General features: G+C 41.8%; 1 protein-coding gene across 1 annotated transcript in view; it reads left to right on the forward strand.

Moving 5' to 3' along the window:
* Window positions 1-22,999, forward strand: part of LOC128685990 (glutamate receptor ionotropic, delta-1-like) — a 53,740-nt gene that overhangs the window by 10,806 nt on the left and 19,935 nt on the right. Inside the window, exon 2 of the mRNA XM_070083236.1 lies at window positions 22,143-22,292. Within this exon, the coding sequence (XP_069939337.1) occupies window positions 22,143-22,292 (150 nt within the window). The remainder of the gene's footprint in view (window positions 1-22,142; window positions 22,293-22,999) is intronic.

Consider the following 22,999-nt stretch of genomic DNA (forward strand, 5'->3'; position numbering starts at 1 on the left):
TGACCAAGTTGGTTGTTACTGGTGTGATGAAAGGCTGTGTGTTTGGCATTCATGTAAGCTAGTAGGTATGTTGGTGTGTTGGTGTAGTTGAAGACTAAGGAAATGTCGTGTATGTTGAGAATAGTGTTTGGGCGAGCATAAGTGGTGAAAAAGATAAAGGGGCCAAAGTGGGTGTGTATTCTGACTGCAAGACAGTGTTGGTGAATAAAAGGGATTGGGAGAGATTCGTGTTTTATGTTGGATTTGACAAGGATGGCAACCCCATCGTGGGGATCATAGGGGGACTGTAGTGCAGTATAACCATAATGGCGGATACGTTGAGGGGCTTTGAGGCAGGTACTGTTTAGCAAAACAATATCTGGTCTCTCTGCTTCAAGGAGCTCGGCCAGTAGGTGTCTAATAGTAAAGTAAGAACGTACGTTGAACTGAATCACCTTAAACATGATTTAATGGTTTCGTCATAGCAAAGTTAATGTCGGAGGAGTCTGGATTAAAACCCGTGATAGTGGTGCCATCAGTGGATGCGAGTTTGTAGGTATTACGGACCCGTTTCCTGGAGGGAGAGGAAGAGATGGATCTGTTTTTATGTTCTTTTTTATGTCTGTCAGAAGTTGGGGCAGGTTTGGGTTTGAGTGGATTTTGTCTGGAGGAGGTGGAGTTGGACCTGGATGAAGTTCTGGTTGTGGTGGAGGAGTGGGCGAAGGTAGATGCAGAGGAAGTGGAAGCTTTGGTAGGGGATGAGGAAGTGGAAGCTATGGTACTGGGTAAGGAAGCGGAAGCTTTGGTTGGGGATGAGGAAGTGGGTAAGGAGGTCAGGGGAGGGGTGGTCGTAGCAGCAGCAGTAGGGGTGTTGGTGGGAGGGGTGGAAGCAGTGAAGAGGGGTAGGGGAGGAGGAGAGCTGGTGGGTGTAGGAAGTGGGGGGGGTGGGAGAGAGGGAGGAGGTAGAGGTTGTAGGGGGCTTAGAAGAGAAGCAGGAAGGAGGGATAATTAAAGATGGAAGATTGTTAGCAGACAAGATTAGGTTAAGGACATGTGAGTAGTCTGATTGGTAGGCTTGAGAGATTACCATCGCAGAGTGGGCAGCAGTGGCGAGTTGGCAGTTAGTTTTGTAGTCTAGTGTGGGTGTAGGTGTAGAAGGAGAGGTGATTGTAGTCTGTGTGTTGGTGTTTGAAGTGTGTAGAGTAGGAGGGGTAGACCAAGTGCGTGGGGTAACCCAGGCATTGGGGGTAGGGGTGGAAGGTATTGTAGGAGGGGGGGTGCAGGGAAGGGGTTGGGGAGGGAGGGAGGTTGGCTTTCTCTGAGGGTGGAGAGAATGTCTTTTCTAGTAGGGCAGGAATTTGCAACTGCAGTGTGTGACCCACCGCAGTTAGAACATTTTAGGGGGAGGTTGCAAGTGTTCCAGAAGTGGCCAGTTGCTGAACATCTGGAGCAGGTTTGTGTGGAAGTGCATGAGATTTTGTCGTGGCCGAATTTGTAGCATTTCAGACATTGTGTGATGGGGTGAAAGTTTGGAGTGAAGAGAGAGTTTGGAGGAATGCGGATGGTCTTGGCGAGGATTCCTTGATTGAAGAGTGTAGAGGCGTCAGAAGGAGTTGAACAGCGTATTTTGAGGATGGTAGAGTTTTCAGGTCTATAAATATCGTCAACAGAGACTTTGTTCTTAGTACTAATGTCTTTGATTAAGTCTTCTTTGTCTGTGTCATAGGCAGTCAGGAGAGAATAGTCTACGTGTTTTGCTATCACTGTGCATTTGGCGCGGTGCTCAGGAGTCCAAATAATAGTGAAGCCAGCATTGAGAAGTTTTTGTCTGGTCTCGGTTGAGGTGTACGTTTCGTAAGAATGTCTGTCAAGAAGTAGTTTGAATCCAGAGTTGGTTTTAAAGACTTTATACTGAGGAGCGCCAGTGATCTGGTACAGTAAATTTCCAGGACAGATAGTGGCATGATCAGATTTAGAGTATTTGAGGTTAAGCGAGAAAGAATTGGGCTTGGAAGAGGTGGGGGCAGGGTAGGCCTTAGAAGCAGGAGTAGACAGAGTAGAGGCAGGTGTTGGCAGTAGAGGAGTGGTAAGGGGAAAGGAGGTGGAAGGCATTGCAGGCATCGTAAATTAGATGTGAGGGCCAATCCTGTGAAAAAAATTTGCAAGGCAAGTACGTGTGAAGTAGACACACGTACTTGCCTGGTTATAACTTTAAAGTTTCTTGTGGAGTCCGTCTCTGGAGGCACAGGACACTGAGGAGGTGAGCTGTAGCTTGATGGAGCACTGTATGCCCTGAACTGGCTGTAAGGCGTGCAGACCACACGTACAGGCTGAGGCGTGGAGACTTCAGACAGCAACAGGAGTGCAGAGGGAAGCTTCCTGCCCTTGGGTAGGCAGCCACCGACGCACCAATCCTGATGGTGAAGACGAAGGTCCAGTAACCACCACTCGGTGAAGAAAGCAACTCTGGCTGTGAGCGATGAGGAGAGCCAACACTAGCTGAATGGCGAGCAGACTTCACATACAGGCTGAGGCGTGGAGACTTCAGACAACGGCGAGGAGAGGCGACACTGGCTGTATAGCGTGTAGACTACACGTACAGTCTGGAGCGTGGAGGCTACAGATAGCAACAGGAGTGCAGAGGGAGGCTTCCTGCCCTTGGGTAGGCAACCACCGACGCACCAATCCTGAAGGTGAAGACGAAGGTTTAGTAACCACCACTCTGAGGATAGTCACACTCAACACGGGGTAATTATAGAGGCGAGATCGTTCGTCGATGGAGCTGTGTGTCCAATGATGACAAAAAGGGAGAGCAGGATGGGTATATATAGGCAGGAGGTGGTAGTAGTAGTAGTAGTAGTGGTAGTAGTGGAGGGAAGGAAGTAGTAGTGGGGAGGTAGTAAGAGTAGGAGGGGCCAGTCAAATACTAAGAAAGAGGAGCACTGCAAGGGAGCGAGGTGCCCACAGAGGGTAAGAGCAAGAACACTGAGGGGGGGGGGAACAACGTCGTCGTAAGCTCCTCTCTTCTGTGTGTGGGTTATTTGTGTATACCTCTTGAGTGTTTCTTGTGAGTTCCCCACCTTCATTCCTCAGCCTGATCCCCTGGTCTTTGATTGTTGTCTTCCTCCTAATGTGGCTATACAGCAGTTTCGGGTCAGGCTTGACTTTCGATGCTATGTTGTTTTCATACTGTCCCTGGGCCTCCCTCCTAATCTGTGCATACTCGTTCCTGGCTCTTCGACTAATCTCCTTATTTTCCTGGGTTCTTTGCCTTCTGTACTCTTTCCATTCTCTAATGCACTTAGTTTTTGCCTCCCTAGACCTTCGGGTAAGCCAGGGGCTCGTTCTGGTCTTCCCATTATTTCTATTGCTCTTGGGAACAAACCTTTCCTCTGCTTCCTTGCATTTTGTTATGTATTCCATCATTTCGTTTACTGGCTTTCCTACCAGTTCTCTGTCCCATTGAACCTCTTGCAGGAAGGTCATCATACCTGTGTAGTCCTTCCTTTTATAGTTTGGCTTTTCCCGTTCAATTCCTGTTACCCTCTCTACTTGTAACTCTATGTATTCAAAGCACAAAACCACGTAATCACTAGCTCCAAGGGGCCTCTCATATGTGATGTCCTCAATGTCTGAACTGCTCAGGGTGTATGTATGTGTGTGTATGTGTACTCACCTAATTGTACTCATCTGATTATGGTTGCAGGGGTCGAGACTCAGCTCCTGGCCCCACCTTTTCACTGAGTGCTACTAGGTCCTCTCTCTCCCTGCTCCATGAGCTTGATCATACCTCATCTTAAAGCTATGTATGGTTCCTGCCTCCACTACCTCACTTGCTAGGCTATTCCACTTCTTGACTACTATATGACTGAAGAAATACTTCCTAACATCCCTTTGACTCATCTGGGTCTTCAGCTTCCAATTGTGACCCCTTGATTCTGTGTCTCCTCTCTGGAATATCCTGTCTCTGTCCACCTTGTTTATTCCACGCAGTATTTTGTATGTTGTTATCATGTCTCCCCTAACTCTCCTGTCCTCCAGTGTCGTCAGGCCGATTTCCCTTGACCGTTCTTTGTAGGACATTCCCCTGAGCTCTGGAACTAACCTTGTCGCAAACCTTTGCACTTTCTCTAATTGTTTGACGTGCTTGATCAAGTCTGGGTTCCAAACAGGTGCTGCATACTCCAGTATGGGCCTGACGTACACGGTGTACAGTGTCTTGAATGATTCCTTACTAAGGTATCGGAATGCTGTTCTCAGGTTTTCCAGGTGCCCATATGCTGCAGCAGTTATCTGGTTGATGTGTGATTCCGTAGACGTGCTCGGTGTTATACTCACTCCAAGATCTTTCTCCCTGAGCGAGGTTTGCAGTCTTTGGCCACCTAGCCTATACTCCGTCTGCAGTCTTCTTTGAACTTCCCCGATCTTCATAACTTTGCATTTGGCAGGGTTAAATTCGAGAAGCCAGTTGCTGGACCAGGTGTCCAGTCTGTCCAGGTCTCTTTGAAGTCCTACCTGATCCTCATCTGATTTAATTCTCCTCATTAACTTCACATCATCTGCAAACAGGGACACTTCTGAGTCTAACCCTTCCATCATGTGATTCACGTATACCAGAAATAGCACTGGTACTAGGACCGACCCCTGTGGGACCCTGCTCGTCACAGGTGCCCACTGTGATACATTATCATGTACCATGACTCATTGTTGCCTCCCTGTCAGGTATTCTCTGATCCATTGCAGCGCCCTTCCTGTTACATGCACCTGATCCTATAGCTTCTGCACCAATCTCCTGTGAGGAACTGTGTCAAAGGCCTTCTTGCAGTCCAAGAAGATGCAATCAACCCACCCCTATCTCTCATGTCTTACTTCTGTTACTTTATCATAAAACTCCAGTAGGTTTGTGACACAGGATTTGCCTTCCATAAATCCGTGCTGGTTGGCGTTTATACTCTTGTTCCATTCCAGGTGCTCCACCACTCTCCTGATAATCTTCTCCATTACTTTGCATACCATGCACGTCAGTGACACTGGTCTATAGCTTAGTGCCTCTTTTCTGTCTCCTTTTTTAAATATGGGTACTACATTTGCTGTCTTCCATACCTCAGGTAGTTGCCCCAGTTTCAAGGGATGTGTTGAAGATTGTTGGTATATTCCTTGTCGGCGTCCCCCTCTGTTCTGTCCACCCAGAGGCCTTCCTGTCTCCACTGTAAATACTTCCTTAAATCTCTTGTTGAGCTCCTCACATACCTCTTGATCGCTTCTGGTGAGTTCCCCACCTTCTTTCCTCAGCCTGATCACCTGGTCTTTGACTGTTATCTTCCTCCTAATGTGGCTATACAGCAGTTTTGGGTGAGATTTGGCTTTCGATGCTATGTCGTTTTCGTACTGTCGCTGGGCCTCCCTCCCTCCTTATCTGTGCATACTCGTTTCTGGCTCTTAGACTAGTCTCTCTATTTTACTGGGTCCTTTGTCTCCTGTATTTTTTCCATTCTCTGTTGCACTTAGTTTTTGCCTCCCAACACTTTCGGGTAAACCAAGCACTCGCTTAGGTCTTCCCATTATTTCTATTGCCCTTGGGAACAAACCTTTCCTCTGCCTCCCTGCATTTTGTTGTTATGTATTCCTTCATTTCATTTACTGACCTTCCTGCCAATTCTCTGTCCCACTGAACCTCCTGCAGGAAGTTCCTCATACCTGAGTAGTCAACCTTTTTATAGTTTGGCTTTTCCCATCCAACTCCTGTTACCCTCTCTACTTGTAATTCTACTATGTATTCAAAACAAAGAACCATGTGATCATTAGCTCAAAGAGGCCTCTCATATGTGATGTCCTCAATATCTGAACTGCTAAAGGTGAACACAAGGTCCAGTCTTGCTGGTTCATCCTCTCCTCTCTCTCTGGTAGTGTCCTTAACATGTTGATGCATAAGGTTTCCTAGTACCACATCCATCATCTTCGCTCTCCATGTTTCGGGACCCCCATGAAGCTCCAAGTTTTCCCAATTAATCTCCCTGTGGTTGAAATCGCCCATAACCAGTAACTTTGCTCTGCTCGAGTAAGCTCTTATTGCAACCTCTGCCAGTGTGCCTGCCACTGCTCTGTTGCTCTCTTCATATTCCTCTCTTGGTTTCCTGCAGTTCTGTGGTGGGTTACACATCACTGCAATGACTACCCAGACTGAATTGTATCTACTATGTAGTCCTTTCTCCAATCTCGTCCATGCCTCCCATTTCCTCAAATCTCCATCGGTCTTGTATGAGCAGTGCAACCTCTCCTCGCCCTCTGCCCCTTCTATCTTTCCTCAGGATCTGAGCTGTGTGTGTGTGTGTGTGTGTGTGTGTGTGTGTGTTACCATTGTGTCCTAGGCATGTGTGTATGTGTGTGTGTGTGTGTGTGTGTGCGTGTGTGTGTGTGTGTGTGTGCGTGTGTGTGTGTGTGTGTGCGTGTGTGTGTGTGTGTGTGCGTGTGTGTGTGCGGGCGCAAACACCGCCATCTAGTGCAGAGTTAATCAAAATTTCCAAATGTAAACTTGGTTAGTATAATTATTCTGACACGTTGCTTCATTATGCACTTGAATGTCAGCAAATTTCTAAGAAATGATGACACTCGATTGGTGAGTGTTGGTGGTAGTGTTGTGGTAGTGTAGTGGTAGTGTTGTGGTAGTGTAGTGGTAGTGTGGTGGTAGTGTGGTGGTAGTGTGGTGGTAGTGTAGTGGTAGTGTAGTGGTAGTGTGGTGGTGGTAGTGTTGTGGTAGTGTAGTGGTAGTGTGGTGGTGGTAGTGTTGTGGTAGTGTGGTGGTGGTAGTGTTGTCAGTATAGCTACTGAATTCCCTTATACGTATACTTGTGTAGTATATTGTAGATAGTATCATCCATATATATATATATATATATATATATATATATATATATATATATATATATATATATATATATATATATATATATATGTTATATATGTCGTGCCGAATAGGCAGAACTTGCGATCTTGGCTTAAATAGCAACGCTCATCCTGCCATATAGGACAAGTGAAAATTTGTGTTTACCTGGAGTTTACCTGGAGAGAGTTTCGGGGGTCAACGCCCCCGCGGCCCGGTCTGTGACCAGGCCTCCTGGTGGATCAGCGCCTGATCAACCAGGCTGTTGCTGCTGGCTGCACGCAAACCAACGTACGAGCCACAGCCCGGCTGATCAGGAACTGACTTTAGGTGCTTGTCCAGTGCCAGCTTGAAGACTGCCAGGGGTCTGTTGGTAATCCCCCTTATGTGTGCTGGGAGGCAGTTGAACAGTCTCGGGCCCCTGACACTTATTGTATGATCTCTTAACGTGCTAGTGACACCCCTGCTTTTCATTGGGGGGATGGTGCATCGTCTGCCAAGTCTTTTGCTTTCGTAGTGAGTGATTTTCGTGTGCAAGTTCGGTACTAGTCCCTCTAGGATTTTCCAGGTGTATATAATCATGTATCTCTCCCTCCTGCGTTCCAGGGAATACAGGTTTAGAAACCTCAAGCGCTCCCAGTAATTGAGGTGTTTTATCTCCGTTATGCGCGCCGTGAAAGTTCTCTGTACATTTTCTAGGTCGGCAATTTCACCTGCCTTGAAAGGTGCTGTTAGAGTGCAGCAATATTCCAGCCTAGATAGAACAAGTGACCTGAAGAGTGTCATCATGGGCTTGGCTTCCCTAGTTTTGAAGGTTCTCATTATCCATCCTGTCATTTTTCTAGCAGATACGATTGATACAATGTTATGGTCCTTGAAGGTGAGATCCTCCGACATAATCACTCCCAGGTCTTTGACGTTGGTGTTTCGCTCTATTTTGTGGCCAGAATTTGTTTTGTAATCTGATGAAGATTTAATTTCCTCATGTTTACCATATCTGAGTAATTGAAATTTCTCATCGTTGAACTTCATATTGTTTTCTGCAGCCCACTGAAAGATTTGGTTGATGTCCGCCTGGAGCCTTGCAGTGTCTGCAATGGAAGACACTGTCATGCAGATTCGGGTGTCATCTGCAAAGGAAGACACGGTGCTGTGGCTGACATCCTTGTCTATGTCGGATATGAGGATGAGGAACAAGATGGGAGCTAGTACTGTGCCTTGTGGAACAGAGCTTTTCACCGTAGCTGCCTCGGACTTTACTCTGTTGACGACTACTCTCTGTGTTCTGTTAGTGAGGAAATTATAGATCCATCGACCGACTTTTCCTGTTATTCCTTTAGCGCGCATTTTGTGCGCTATTACGCCATGGTCACACTTGTCGAAGGCTTTTGCAAAGTCTGTATATATTACATCTGCATTCTTTTTGTCTTCTAGTGCATTTAGGACCTTGTCGTAGTGATCCAGTAGTTGAGACAGACAGGAGCGACCTGTTCTAAACCCATGTTGCCCTGGGTTGTGTAACTGATGGGTTTCTAGATGGGTGGTGATCTTGCTTCTTAGGCCCCTTTCAAAGATTTTTATGATATGGGATGTTAGTGCTATTGGTCTGTAGTTCTTTGCTGTTGCTTTACTGCCCCCTTTGTGAACCTAGCGAAAAAAAAAATTCATTGTGTTTGTTTAGTATTAAATTACTGTAAACAAATCTAAAATATATTTAGTTGGGTTAGGCTAAAATAAATTGAGCTTGTTGTAATAAGGTTAGGTAAGTTTTCTAAGATTCTTTTGGTGCAAAATTAATTTTTTTTTACATTAACATTAATGAAAAAAATATATCTTTAAACGTATAAGAGAAAATTTCGGAAAGGACTTAATTTTAAATGAGTTCTTGTTAAATGACCAGTTTTCCATATTCGGCACGACATATATATATATATATATATATATATATATATATATATATATATATATATATATATATATATATATATATATATATATATATATATATTTAGGCTCCCTGGTCAGTAGGCTCAGTGACTAGTTTGTGTGACGTCACGTGATGCTGTTGTGAGCCCATCGCGCCTGGGATCTTTCTCAGTTCCGTTAGACCTACCAAGCAGCTACAGGCAGGCTGGTCCTCTCCATTCTCACACTCTGCAATATAGTTATGGAAAATTTTATAGGGGCTTACCTGTATGTACCTCAACATTATATGCATACAAGTAGTCTCATTGGGAGGCACCAACCATATTGTTTACCATAGTCACCCCGTGTAGACATATGAGAAAACTTAACCACCCCTGGTCACTGCAGGTGGTCCCTTCAACCTCACAATCTTATCCATATCTATCCGAGACAAGTATGAGGGGTAGCACCCGCAAGTACGACGCTACTAAATAATTGTGGACTGTATAGATTATATTAGTTTAACTGAATGAAGGGGGGGGAGGGGGGTTACGCATGGATATATCCATCAAGGAAAAACACTGGTACATAATCCCACCACTTACCAGATATTCTCTGGTGGTCACTTGATATAGCTGGATCACCCATAACCTATCCAATTACAACATACCTAACTGGCCAGTATCAGTCTGCTATAACTAGAAGGGTTACTTAACTGTGGGTGATTGATGCTCCTTATTTCCTCCATTCACCATCTCATTTCGATGTCCTGCTACACCGACACTGTTCTTATTCCAGCAGGACGAGGTATCCGTTGGTTTGTCCCGGTTTAGAAGTCGTGACTCCATAAAAACTTCACTATCCTCGGGACAGGAACCACGAGGACTACACGTGTTCATTCGGAGTAAGGCGACTTATTTCATTTCACACATTTTCTTAACTTAGTGTTATTATCAGCTATTACATTACAATTCACACGACGATTTAATGTCTCATAATTATTATGCATATTAGAGGTCACTCCATTAAGATCTGAGACCGATGAGTGATGATTAAATCACGGGTATTTTCCCCTGGACACCATGGCGTCGCACCAGTCACCACTGGTCCTACCATTATTCACTAATTTTACCACCTTATTACTGTGGTCCCGTAAATCACGTTCCCTCACTCTTCACCAGGAACAGTTACGACACTTCCTATTATGAAGTGAGGCCTATATTAATCCTTAGGCCGCCGTGAACGTCAATTTCCTGGTCCCATGCTTTCCCAGCCTTTTAACTCCATTCAAAACACTCCTGCCCTGATGCCCCGTCTCGACCTCTCCCCCGCCCATCAGCGCAGGCGCAGAGCTTCCCTGTTGGTTCTAGTCCATTTTCAAATACATTTCCTGACCCACATCAACACATTAAACGCCTATTAGGCACTATAGCTTCGGAAATTAAATAATTTCCACAACAGTGTTACCATCCAACAAGTGTGTTTATCTCCAACCTTCATATCTCCTACGAACCGCCACAACAGTGTGGTGGTGGTGGTGGTGGTAGAGTGCTGGTGTTGGTAGTGTGGTGGTAGTGGTAGTGTGGTGGTTGTGTGGTGGTGGTGGTTGTGTGGTGGTGGTGGTTGTGTGATGGTGGTAGTGTGGTGGTGGTGGTTGTAGTGTGATGGTGGTGGTAGTGTGATAGTGGTGGTTATGTGGTGGTGATAGTAGTGTGGTGGTGGTGGTAGTGTGGTGGTTGTGTGGTGGTGGTGGTGGTGGTAGTGGTGGTGATGGTAGTGTAGTGGTGGTGGTAGTGTGATGGTGGGTGTAGTGTGGTGGTGGTAGTGTGGTGGTGGTGGTGGTGGTAGTGTGGTGGTGGTGGTAGTGTGGTGGTGTTGGTGGTTGTGTAGTGGTGGTGGTAGTAGTCTGGTAGTAGTGTGGTGGTGGTAGTGTGGTGGTGGTTGTGTAGTGGTGGTGGTAGTGTGGTGGTGGTGGTTGTGGAGTGGTGGTGGTAGTAGTGTGGTGGTGTTGGCGGTAGTATGGTGGTTGTGTAGTGGTGTGGTGGAGGGGGTTGTGTGGTGGTGGTGGTAGTGTGGTGGTGGTTGTTCTGTGGTAGTGGTGGTAGTGTGGTGGTGGTTGTTCTGTGGTAGTGGTGGTAGTGTAGTGGTGGTGGTGGTAGTGTGGTGGTGGTGGTGGTAATGTGGTGGTAGTGGTGGTGGTGGTAGTGTGGTGGTGGTAGCATTAGAAATCTTCCTTATGAAGCAAGATTGAAGACACTTAAATTACATTCACTTGTTAGACGAAGAATGAGGGAGACATGATCGAGGTGTATAAGTGGAAGATAGGTATTAATAAAGAGGATCCAAATAAAATCTTGAGGATATCTCTCCAAGAGAGAACCCGCAGTAATGGATTCAAATTAAACAAGTTTAGATTTAGAAAGGATATAGGAAAGTATTGGTTTGGAAATAGGGTAGTTGATGAGTAGAACAGTCTACCTACTTGGGTTATTTTTTTTATATTTTATTTAAAAAACACAGTATACATGTATATCACACATAATTGACGTAATCACAATACATGAACTATTTATAAGAAAACAAAATCCTTATAACTAATGGATAATATATATAACAAAAAATTATTACTAGCCTACCTGACATTTGTATTCATATCTCGTATGAAAACTGTATATACAAAACTTTTCATGTGAACTAATGCTTTGGCCTCTCAATTTATATTGTAATATTAGCATTTAATATACCTAAACATTCTGTAGCTATTCATCCCCTAATTTTGTATGTATTATTTAAAGCACACCGTATACAATATACTTGTATATCATACACGAGTGACTTAAATCACAAAACATGAAGCCAAATGTAAGAAATACAACATCCTTATAATTAAACAATTTACAACCCACACCTGAAGATACGTAACAAAAAAATTGCTACAAAACTTAATTTCCATATTTTTTCATTTTATTTAAAAACATTACAATACAACAGATAAAAAAAATAAACCAGATCCTAATCTTCCACATAATTATAATCTCATTGCCGAGATACACACCGCACTTACAACTTCGTGCAGGCGCACACTGCCCCCCTCCCTTTTCTTTTTCTCTCTCAACACCTATCCTAATTACTTGGTTACACGGGTTTATACTTTACTTCCTTCAAAACAAGATTACAATATACATTAATATTCAGTACATGTACATGGTATTGGGTCTCACGTAGGACATCATTGCCATTACTAGTACATAATACAATGATATAATACTGAACATTATCATGAAAACAAAGATTTAACACATGTACATACAGTAGTTATATTATTAAAAATTCACATACAGGTTCATTACTGATTCTATGTCATCATTGAAGGCTCTTGGCTCATATAATGACTCCAACAACATGCTCATTGGGGAAGCCAGGTATAGATACTCAAAAATTAGGGACAAAGGAATTAATGTACAATTGCTATGGATTCCATCACACATTGGATTACTCCTTCATGATAAAGTTGTTATGTTAGCCAAGAAGAGTATCCAGAAGGAGAATGTAGAATATAACTTTGGTATAACTGTGTCTAGCATTAGGAATAATATTAGGAGAGAAGTAAATAATGAAAATGATTGTTATAGGAATGCAGTTAGAAGCCTGAGTAGATCTATAACCCACTATGATAACATGAACGTAGATAAGTATGTTTATGGAGCAACTTGCAATGTGAACAGACTGACTGATGTTGTAGTGGCCAGGCTTAGGCTTGGTTACAAGTACTGACTGATGTTGTAGTGGCCAGGCTTAGGCTTGGTTACAAGTACTGACTGATGTCGTAGTGGCCAGGCTTAGGCTTGGTTACAAGTACTGACTGATGTTGTAGTGGCCAGGCTTAGGCTTGGTTACAAGTACTGACTGATGTTGTAGTGGCCAGGCTTAGGCTTGGTTACAAGTACTGACTGATGTTGTAGTGGCCAGACTTAAGCTTGGTTACAAGTACTTCTGGCAGTTTGGGAGACACACAGATGATGATCAAACTAAATGTAAATTATGTGATCAGGCATATGGTCACTCTCTTGAACACTATGTGCTTAATTGTCCACTTATTGAGGAATACAGAGATAGACAGTGTATAATAACCTATGTGACATGTCAAGATATCTTATTAATGAAAATAAGATACCAGATATACTAAGCAAATTTCCTAAATTTGCTTGCAACAGATAAATGAACTATAGATATGTAGATATAAATCCATATGTATTCCTGTTAACCCTTTGGGGCCTAGTTCCTAGGCCTTTTGTGTATCCATATGCTCTCGCGCTACCGTCCACAGGATGGATATGGGGTGCACAATAAACTAGCCACTTCGGTGGCAAAATCTAAAATCTAATCACGTTCTTTCCTTATTTTGTCAGCTACAACTCGAAATAACCAAAACGTTTCGGTTAACCTACTCATTCCCCATTATGGGCATTTTTTTATATATATTTTATTTAAAAAAACTTACAAAAGTACAAAGGATGCATAATAATAGCGCAGGAATACAAAAACAATCTTTTACTCTACTAGTAGCAGGTTATTCCTGGAGGTAACGAGTATTATAACAACATCGTGTTATAGCAAACAGTACACGCTAAAACAAAACTCACTCAAGTAATAGTCATTTATAGGTACCTCCACGCAAAATTGTGACCAAATAAACACACCAAAAAAAAACTTTACATGGGTTAACAAAATAAAAGGAGTACCTGTCATAACCTATTTACAACAAAAATCAACATACAATACACAACATCACAAGGTTACTAAAGTTAAAGTTTTAATATATGACTAAAGCCAATACCACCTTTAACACAATATATATACAACACAAATCATGTCAGTAAAGTAAAAAGATCCTAACCAAAGCTACCATAACAACTATAAAACAAAGACACAACCCGAACATTCCCGCTGTGACAAGGTACAGAATATTGGTTAAATTTGTGTTATATTGTAGCCTAACCAATAGGAATTCTGAAGGAACGTATGATTCCTTATGCACAATAACCATGGAAAAACAGTATTTTAATATTATTAATATGTTAAACTATCAAGTACAATAATTCTTGTACAGAAAACAGAACAACATACATGTAACATATAATAATAAAATAAATCCAAAACAAGCTTTTATAACATAATAAAACTCAGCACATCAAAAGGGTTTAATACTAAACCCTACACAGAAATTAAACCTTCCACATATGTATGTAAACCGAAACTCCTGTCCAAAAGTTTTTTGGTATAAACCCCTTAACCATCCAATTGATTTTCAAAAAGTTGAGAAAGTTGTATTAAGCAAGTCCATGGTTGACAGAAATATAATTGAATCTTGTTTCATAAAAAGCAGTTTTGAAAATAATATGAATATTTCCTTAGGTTTATATAAATTAGATTCATTTATAATTAATAAAATTTGGTTAGAGTTTAATAATACATTGGACAAATAATAAACCTTATTTCTTGGGTAGAATAATTTGTTAGTGGGATGTCGTGAGGACCTGTCTAGTTGGACCAGCGGACCTACTACAGTGTTCCTCTTTTCTTATGAGTCCGGTATTGTCGCGCGTCAGGTGTTTCTTTGTTGTGGGGGTTGACTGTGAGGTGTGGTCTAAGCCCTTTAATTGCCTTCCTTTGATGTATTACTTTCATAGTTCCTTGACAATGTGAGTAGTCACGAAAGCGCTTGGAATTTCACTACTCTTTCACAGTGGTTGTTTTGCATATTTTAAAATCACCTGTTTACTGTGATCTTATTGCATATATATATGTATATATATATATATATATATATATATATATATATATATATATATATATATATATATATATATATATATATATATATAGGTAATGAGGGTATCAAATGATTTAGATAAAGAAAAACTGGATATCAAATTGGGGAGGAGGAGTATGGAAGAAGTGAATGTTTTCAGATACTTGGGAGTTGACGTGTCGGCGGATGGATTTATGAAGGATGAGGTTAATCATAGAATTGATGAGGGAAAAAAGGTGAGTGGTGCGTTGAGGTATATGTGGAGTCAAAAAACGTTATCTATGGAGGCAAAGAAGGGAATGTATGAAAGTATAGTAGTACCAACACTCTTATATGGATGTGAAGCTTGGGTGGTAAATGCAGCAGCGAGGAGACGGTTGGAGGCAGTGGAGATGTCCTGTTTAAGGGCAATGTGTGGTGTAAATATTATGCAGAAAATTCGGAATGTGGAAATTAGGAGAAGGTGTGGAGTTAATAAAAGTATTAGTCAGAGGGCAGAAGAGGGGTTGTTGAGGTGGTTTGGTCATTTAGAGAGAATGGATCAAAGTAGAATGACATGGAAAGCATATAAATCTATAGGGGAAGGAAGGAGGGGTAGGGGTCGTCCTCGAAAGGGTTGGAAAGAGGGGGTAAAGGAGGTTTTGTGGGCGAGGGGCTTGGACTTCCAGCAAGCGTGCATGAGCGTGTTAGATAGGAGTGAATAGAGACGAATGATACTTGGGACCTGACGATCTGTTGGAGTGTGAGGAGGGTAATATTTAGTGAAGGGATTCAGGGAAACCGGTTATTTTCATATAGTCGGACTTGAGTCCTGGAAATGGGAAGTACAATGCCTGCACTTTAAAGGAGGGGTTTGGGATATTGGCAGTTTGGAGGGATATGTTGTATATCTTTATACGTATATACTTCTAAACTGTTGTATTCTGAGCACCTCTGCAAAAACAGTGATAATGTGTGAGTGTGGTGAAAGTGTTGAATGATGATGAAAGTATTTTCTTTTTGGGGATTTTCTTTCTTTTTTGGGTCACCCTGCCTCGGTGGGAGACGGCCGACTTGTTGAAAAAAAAAAAAAAAATATATATATATATATATATATATATATATATATATATATATATATATATATATATATATATATATATATATATATATATATATATATATATATATATATATATATATATAGTGTAGGTTTTCTCAAACCCGAGTTTAACGGATACGTTAACGTTAACGCGAGTTAACTTGTGAAAAATAAAATGGAAATTAACGGGATATACTTAAGTGTGTGTGTGTGTGTGTTTGTGAGTGTACTGTGTATGCATTTATTTATTTGCATTAATCTATTTGTGGTTGCAGGGGTCGGGTCTCGGTTCTTAATCTTGGTCTTATCTTCCAAGCCTCATGGATCCTTTCATACCAAATCTTAAATCAATGTCTACCCTAAGGCTGAAAAGGTACTTCCTGACAGTCCCCCGACTCATGTGTGTCTTTAGCTTCCAGTTGTGCCCTCGTTTACCAGTTTATTAATCTTCTCTTGAACAATATAGCCCTGTCCATCTATGAAGTCCCCTGTGTACTTTGTATGTAGTTATCAAGTCGTTAGGTTTACATCCTTCAGTCTCGCCTAATATTTCAGTCCCTTTAGTTCTGGGACTAGTCTCGTTTCAAATCCCTACAATTTCTCCACTTTCTTAACGTTTTTAATTGGGAGCGGATTCCATGCTGGTGCTGCAGTCCTCATATAAGTCTTATAAAGGGTCTTGATTGACTGTTAAGATTTCTGCAAGCAATTTTCTCGGTACTGTGTTCACCCTTAGATCTTCCTTCTTATGTAAGGTTTGTATCCTGTCTCTCAAGAATTTTCAGTTTCTGGCCTGTTCCATCCCCCCTTCCTCCGCTTTCACAATCTTGCATTTGGTGGTAGGTTACTGAAAGGAGTTAAAAGTTTTGACGAGGATAGTGAAGCTCAGGTTAGAGTATGTAGGAGAGAGGGAGATTATTTCCCAGGAAAAGTAGGCCTTAGACAGGGATGTGTGATGTCACCAGGGTTGTTCAATATATTTATAGATGGTGTTGTAAGAGAAATGAATGCTCGGGTGTTGGCAAGAGGTGTGGGATTAAGAAATAAAGAATCTAACACAAAGTGGAAGTTGTCAGAGTTACTTTTTGCTGATGACACTGTGCTTTTGGGCAGTTGTGAACAGAAGTTACAGAGGCTGGTGAACGAGTTTGGAAGGGTGTGAAAAAGAAGGAAATTAAAAGTGAACTAGGAAAAAACGGAGGGATGAGGATAAAAATTTAGGTAATGAAAAATTGGATATCAGATTGTATGGAGGAAGTAAATGTATTCAGATATTTGGGAGTGGACGTGCCAGCAGATGGGTCTATGAAAGATGAGGTGAATCATGGAAGTGGTGAGGGGAAAAAGGTGAGTGGAGCACTAAGGAGTCTGTGGAGACAAAGAACGTGCAACCATAATAGACCACATATGGACCAATATACTAGCCCCCCTTAAATCAGGGATAATCACAGATAGCACTACAGACCACTACCCTACCTTCCTCCTGACAAACATTAGTAAACCACCTCTTGAATACAACAAAGTCTCATTTAGACTCCATGACGAGGCCTCAATAAGGAAGTTCACAGCTGACCTAGAGACTGTTGACTGGCCTACAGAATTCTCCAAGGCCAGTGGTATTGATGACTGGACAGACATTTTTCTTAACAAATTACTTAGACTATACAACAAACATTGTCCTATAAAAGCGAAACAGATCACAAACAAACGGCTTGGTTGCCCATGGCTAACCAGCACCATTCTGAAATCCATTGATTAGAAACACCAATATGAAAAGCAATATAGACAGGGCTTAATACACAAAGATATTCTTAAACACTATTCATCAGTTCTCACCAAAGTAATAAAGAAAGCCAAACAACTATACTACTCCAGTAGATTCACAGACACAAGAGGAGATATAAAAAAGACCTGGAAAACACTCTCTCAGATTCTAGGGACCCATAAACTGAAAAAAAACAAGAATATTGTCCTAACTAAACCTAATGAAACACCACTGCATCCCACTGACACAGCTAACAAGATAAACGACTTCTTCTCAACCATAGGATCTAATCTCGCCAATAAAATCCCACGTACCAATGCCCATGCCGGGGACTACCTAGATGGGAATTTTCCAAATTCCTTCTATCTTGCACCTACTGAGCCCTCGGAAGTCACCGAGATTATAAAGTCACTTAAAAATAACTCAGGGAATCTGTCTCATGTCCCACCATTATTGTACAAGCGAGCAGCCCATGTCCTTTTGCATGCTATTTCATTACCTTATAACAAGTCACTAGAAACTAGCACCTTCTCGAAACTACTCAAGATGGCAAGGGTTACACCAATACATAAAGGAGGTGACCCTACAGATTTAAACAACTATAGGCCAATATCAAACTTACCATTGCTATCCAAAATCTTTGAGAAACTCGTGCACAGGAGACTAAATTCCTTTATAACGGCACAAAACATACTCAACCCCTGCCAATTTGGATTCAGGAAAAATAAAAGCACTAATGATGCAATCATAAAAATGCTAGATCTGCTTTACACAGCATTGGAAAATAAGGAATATCCACTAGGAATTTTTATTGACTTAAGAAAAGCTTTTGACACAGTAAACCATGGCATCCTACTTCACAAGCTTGACCATTACGGTATAAAAAGCCATGCGCTTGCATATTTCAAATCTTACCTTACTAATAGGTATCAGTATGTCACCATTAAAGACACAGCATCAACAACACGACCACTTGATACTGGAGTTCTGCAGGGAAGTGTCCTTGGTCCCCTGCTCTTCCTTATATACATCATTGATCTTCCAAACGTATCCTAACACCTGAAACCCATTCTCTTTGCTGATGATACGACTTATGTCATGTCTCACCCTAATCTTGCCACCCTCAACACCATTGTTAACGAGGAGCTGATCAAATATCGACTTGGATGGCAATCAATAAACTTACGCTTAACACTGACAAAACCTACTATATTATGTTTGGTAGCAGAGCAGGAGTTGCGCAAATTAACATTAAGATCGATAACGCTCTAATTACCAGACATAATGAGGGCAAATTCCTAGGCCTATACCTTGACAACAACCTGAATTTCAGCACCCATATCTAACACATAACCAAAAAAGTATCCAAAACGGTTGGGATCCTCTCCAAGATACGATACTACGTGCCGCAAAATGCCCTTCTCACACTATGCCACTCACTTATTTATCCATACCTCACCTATGCTATTTGTGCTTGGGGATCAACTGCAGCAACACACCTAAAGCCAATAATAACCCAACAAAAAGCCGCAGTAAGAATAATCACTAAATCCCATCCCTGGCAACACCCCCCCCCACTCTTCATAGATCTAAACTTACTCCCTGTTCAGTACATCCACACTTACTACTGTGCAATCTACATCTACAGGACCTTAAATTCCAATATAAACCTTGACCTAAAACGCTTTCTTGATAGTTGTGACAGAACCCACAGGCATAACACCAGACACAAACATCTCTACGACATTCCCCGTGTCCGACTAAACCTTTACAAAAATTCAATGTATGTCAAAGGCCCTAAAATCTGGAACACCCTACCTGAAAACTCTAGAACTGCAGACACATTCATCACCTTTAAAACTACCATTAGAAAACATCTTATCTCCCTGATACACCCCGTCAACTAACAACACGACGAATACCACCTGGTGGTTCACACTTACACTCACTCACCCATTTGACCATAAACAGAAATATTAATATCAATCTTAAAATAATGAATCCAAACTAGTCATAAGTTGGCCTGTGATACTCCAATACTGAAACTATGTACTATGCCAAAACAAAAGCATTCACATTGCTAAACTCACAAACTAATATTTAGTCACTTAGCCATAATACCAACTTGCCTCATAATTTGTAATATTTTATAATTAAGAATTAAACTAAGTCTGCCCGAAATGCCTAGCCATGCTAGGTGTTCTAGTGGTACATTCTGTAATTATTATTTTACTACATGTAAACCACACAATAACCAAATTCTGTAAACTCAGCATTGTAATACTTATAGAGAATAAACTTTGAATTGAATTGAATTGAATTGAAAGAGGTGAATGTATGTGAATATAGTTATACCAATGCTCTTATATGTGTATGAAGCATTGGTGGTGAATGTTGCAACAAGGAGAAGGCTGGAGGCAGTGGAGATGTCGTGTCTGAGGGCAATGTGTGTTTTGAATATAATGCAGAGAATCCGTAGCTTGGAGGTCAGAAGGAAGTGCGGAGTTTCCAAAAGTATTATCCAGGGGGCAGAGGAAGGATTGTTCAGGTGGTGTGGACATTTATATAGGATGGAACAAAATAGAATGACTTGGAGGGCATATAAATCTGCAGTGGAAGGAAGGCGGGGTAGGAGTCGTCCTGGTCTAATCAACCAGGCTGTTACTGCTGGCCGCACACAAGCTGACGTACGAACCACAGCCCGGCTGGTCAGGTACTGACTTTAGGTGCCTGTCGAGTGCCTTCTTAAAGACAGCCAGGGGTCTATTAGTAATCCCCCTTATGGGAGGCAGTTGAACAGTCTTGGGCTCCGGACATTTACTGTGTTGTCTGTCAATGTACTCGTGGCGCCCCTACTTTTCATCGGGAGAATGTTGCATCTCCTGCCGAGTCGTTTGCTTTCATAGGGAGTGATTTTTGTGTGCAGGTTTGGTGCTAATCCCTCCAAGACCTTCCAAGTATCTCTCTCGCCTGCGTTCCAGGGAATACAGATCAAGGACCTTCAACTGTTCCCAGTAATTTAGGTGCCTTATGGCACTTATGTGTGCCGAGAAAGTTCTTTGTACACTCCAGGTTTGCAATGTCGCCAGTCTTGAAGGGGACCGTTAGTGTACAGCAGTATTCCAGCCTAGAGAGCACAAGCGATTTGAAGAGAATTATCACGGGCTTGGCGTCCCTAGTTTTGAAGGTTCTCATTATCCATCCTACCATTTTTGTAGCAGATGAGGTAGATACATTGTTGTGGTCTTCGAAGGCGAGATCCTCTGACATTATCACTCCGAGGTTCTTCACGTTACTTTTCCGCTCTATTGTATGGTTAGAATTTGTGGTATACCATGACACATATTTAATTTCTTCAAGTTTTCAATATCTGAGTAGTTGAAATTTCTTCTCGTTGAACTTCATATTATTTTGAGTGACCCATTCGAAGATTTGGTTGATGTTCGCTTGGAGTCTCGCAGTGTCTTCGATGGAGGTCACTACCATGGTGATCCAGGTGTCATCCACAATAGGACATATTTATTAGAAAAAGTTTCGGTCCTGGGACTGAAACGTTTTCTAATAAATATGTCCTAGTGTTCGCTTACGTGTTTTTCTAAACCATCCATTTTTTTTAACTCTCCTTCGGGTTTTTTCTATATGGACCCATTTTTTTATTATATGTCGAGAACGCTGGCAGCTGCAGCAGCATGTTCCAGCTCTGGCCTAATACACGTTCCTGAGAGCTTCCCTGCATTTCTCCATCCATATATTTGAAAGCTGCCTATATATTGGAAAGTTAGAGTATCATATAATTTTCTCATAATTTCGTTTATATTATCTGGTGACAATTTTTTATTAATAATAACTCCTAGATCATTTTTCTCCTATACGATACAAAATTTTGTCACAATCTACGTTCCATTCTGATTTCTCTTTCTCCCATGTTATTTGCTGTTTTTGTTATTTGCGTTACATGGTATTTATTAATAATAAAATCTGTAATCCATTTTTTGCCTAGTTGCAACAGTTTAGTGAGGCTCAGTATGTAGGAGAGAGGGAGATTATTTCCTAGTATAAGTAGCCTTGACAAGGACGTGTGATGTCACCGTGGTTGTTCAATATATTTATAGATGGTGTTGTAAGAGAAGCGAGTGTTCGGGTGTTGGCAAGAGGTGTGGGATCCAAACAAAGAATTTGTTTATTTTGCTCAAGATTTTATCATCATCCGCAAACAAATACATATAATTTTTCTATTCCTCATGGCAAGTCATTTAAATAAAAGAAGTTAGCGTGGTAAGTACACATCCTTGAGGGACCCCACTGATGAGATTTCCCGAAGAGAACATTTTTGTTCTTATCATTGTTCACATTTTCCTCTCAAACAGAAAGACTCCCATAGTAACAGTTTTATATATCTGGAAGGTTCCGAATTAGTATTTCATGTGTGTATGTGTGTGTACTCCCCGAGCTGTGTATGTGAGGGGGAGTTGCGCGTCTCTGCTCCAGGCGCCGTCTCTTAAACTACTAACTATACAAATAAATTTCCCTGCCTGTTTTAGGTTCTTATCATACCTACTTTTGACTGTATGGTGTTCGCCTCCATCGTGTATGTGTGAGGAGGGGAAGGGTATATGTGAATCAAGAATATTTTGTTACACAGATCGCTCACTGTTGCCTGGGTCTCAGCTGGTATACATTTTAAAGTTCTATTTTCTTTGGGCACTGGGATGACTGCTAGGTTCCCCGAGGGAGCCTCATTGAAGGTGGCAGCGCTGGACTGGCGTCCCCACACCATCGTGAAGGTCAAGCAGGACTACACTTCCTCCTTCACTCTGGAAGGACCCATGGCTAATCTTCTCGACGTTCTCGCTTCCTCACTCAACTTCTCGTGAGACCTTGAAGTTTGTTTTATAGTATTTTTTCAGTGCGGACTGTTGCATTAAGTTTTCACGAAGCAGGAAGTCTAAATGGTTAATTGCAGGAGAGAATTTTATCGAGATGTGTGGATGGTTGTGTACCTGTGTGCTGATCGTTGTTGTGTACCTGTGTTGATAGTTGTGTTGTGTACCTGTGTTGAGAGTTGTGTTGTGTACCTGTGTTGAGTTGTTGTGTACCTGTGTTGAGAGTTGTGTTGTGTACCTGTGTTGATGGTTGTGTTGTGTACCTGTGTTGATGGTTGTGCTGTGTACCTGTGTTGATAGTTGTGTTGTGTACCTGTGTGTTGATGACTGTGTTGTGTACCTGTGTTGATGGTTGTGTTGTGTACCTATGTGCTGATGGTTGTGTCGTGTACCTGTGTGTGATATTTGTTGTGTACCTGTGTGTTGATGATTGTGTTGTGTACCTGTGTTGATGATTGTGTTGTGTACCTGTGTTGATGATTGTGTTGTGTACCTGTGTTGATGGTTGTGTTGTGTACCTGTGTGTGATAGTTGTTGTGTACCTGTGTGTTGATGATTGTGTTGTGTACCTGTGTTGATGGTTGTGTTGTGTACCTGTGTTGATGGTTATGTTGTGTACCTATGTGCTGATGGTTGTATTGTGTACCTGTGTTGTTGGTTGTGTTGTGTATCTGTGTTGATGGTTGTGTTGTGT

This window comes from Cherax quadricarinatus, chromosome 9 (assembly GCF_038502225.1).
Source record: "Cherax quadricarinatus isolate ZL_2023a chromosome 9, ASM3850222v1, whole genome shotgun sequence".
In the NCBI taxonomy this organism is placed as follows: Eukaryota; Metazoa; Arthropoda; class Malacostraca; order Decapoda; family Parastacidae; genus Cherax; species Cherax quadricarinatus.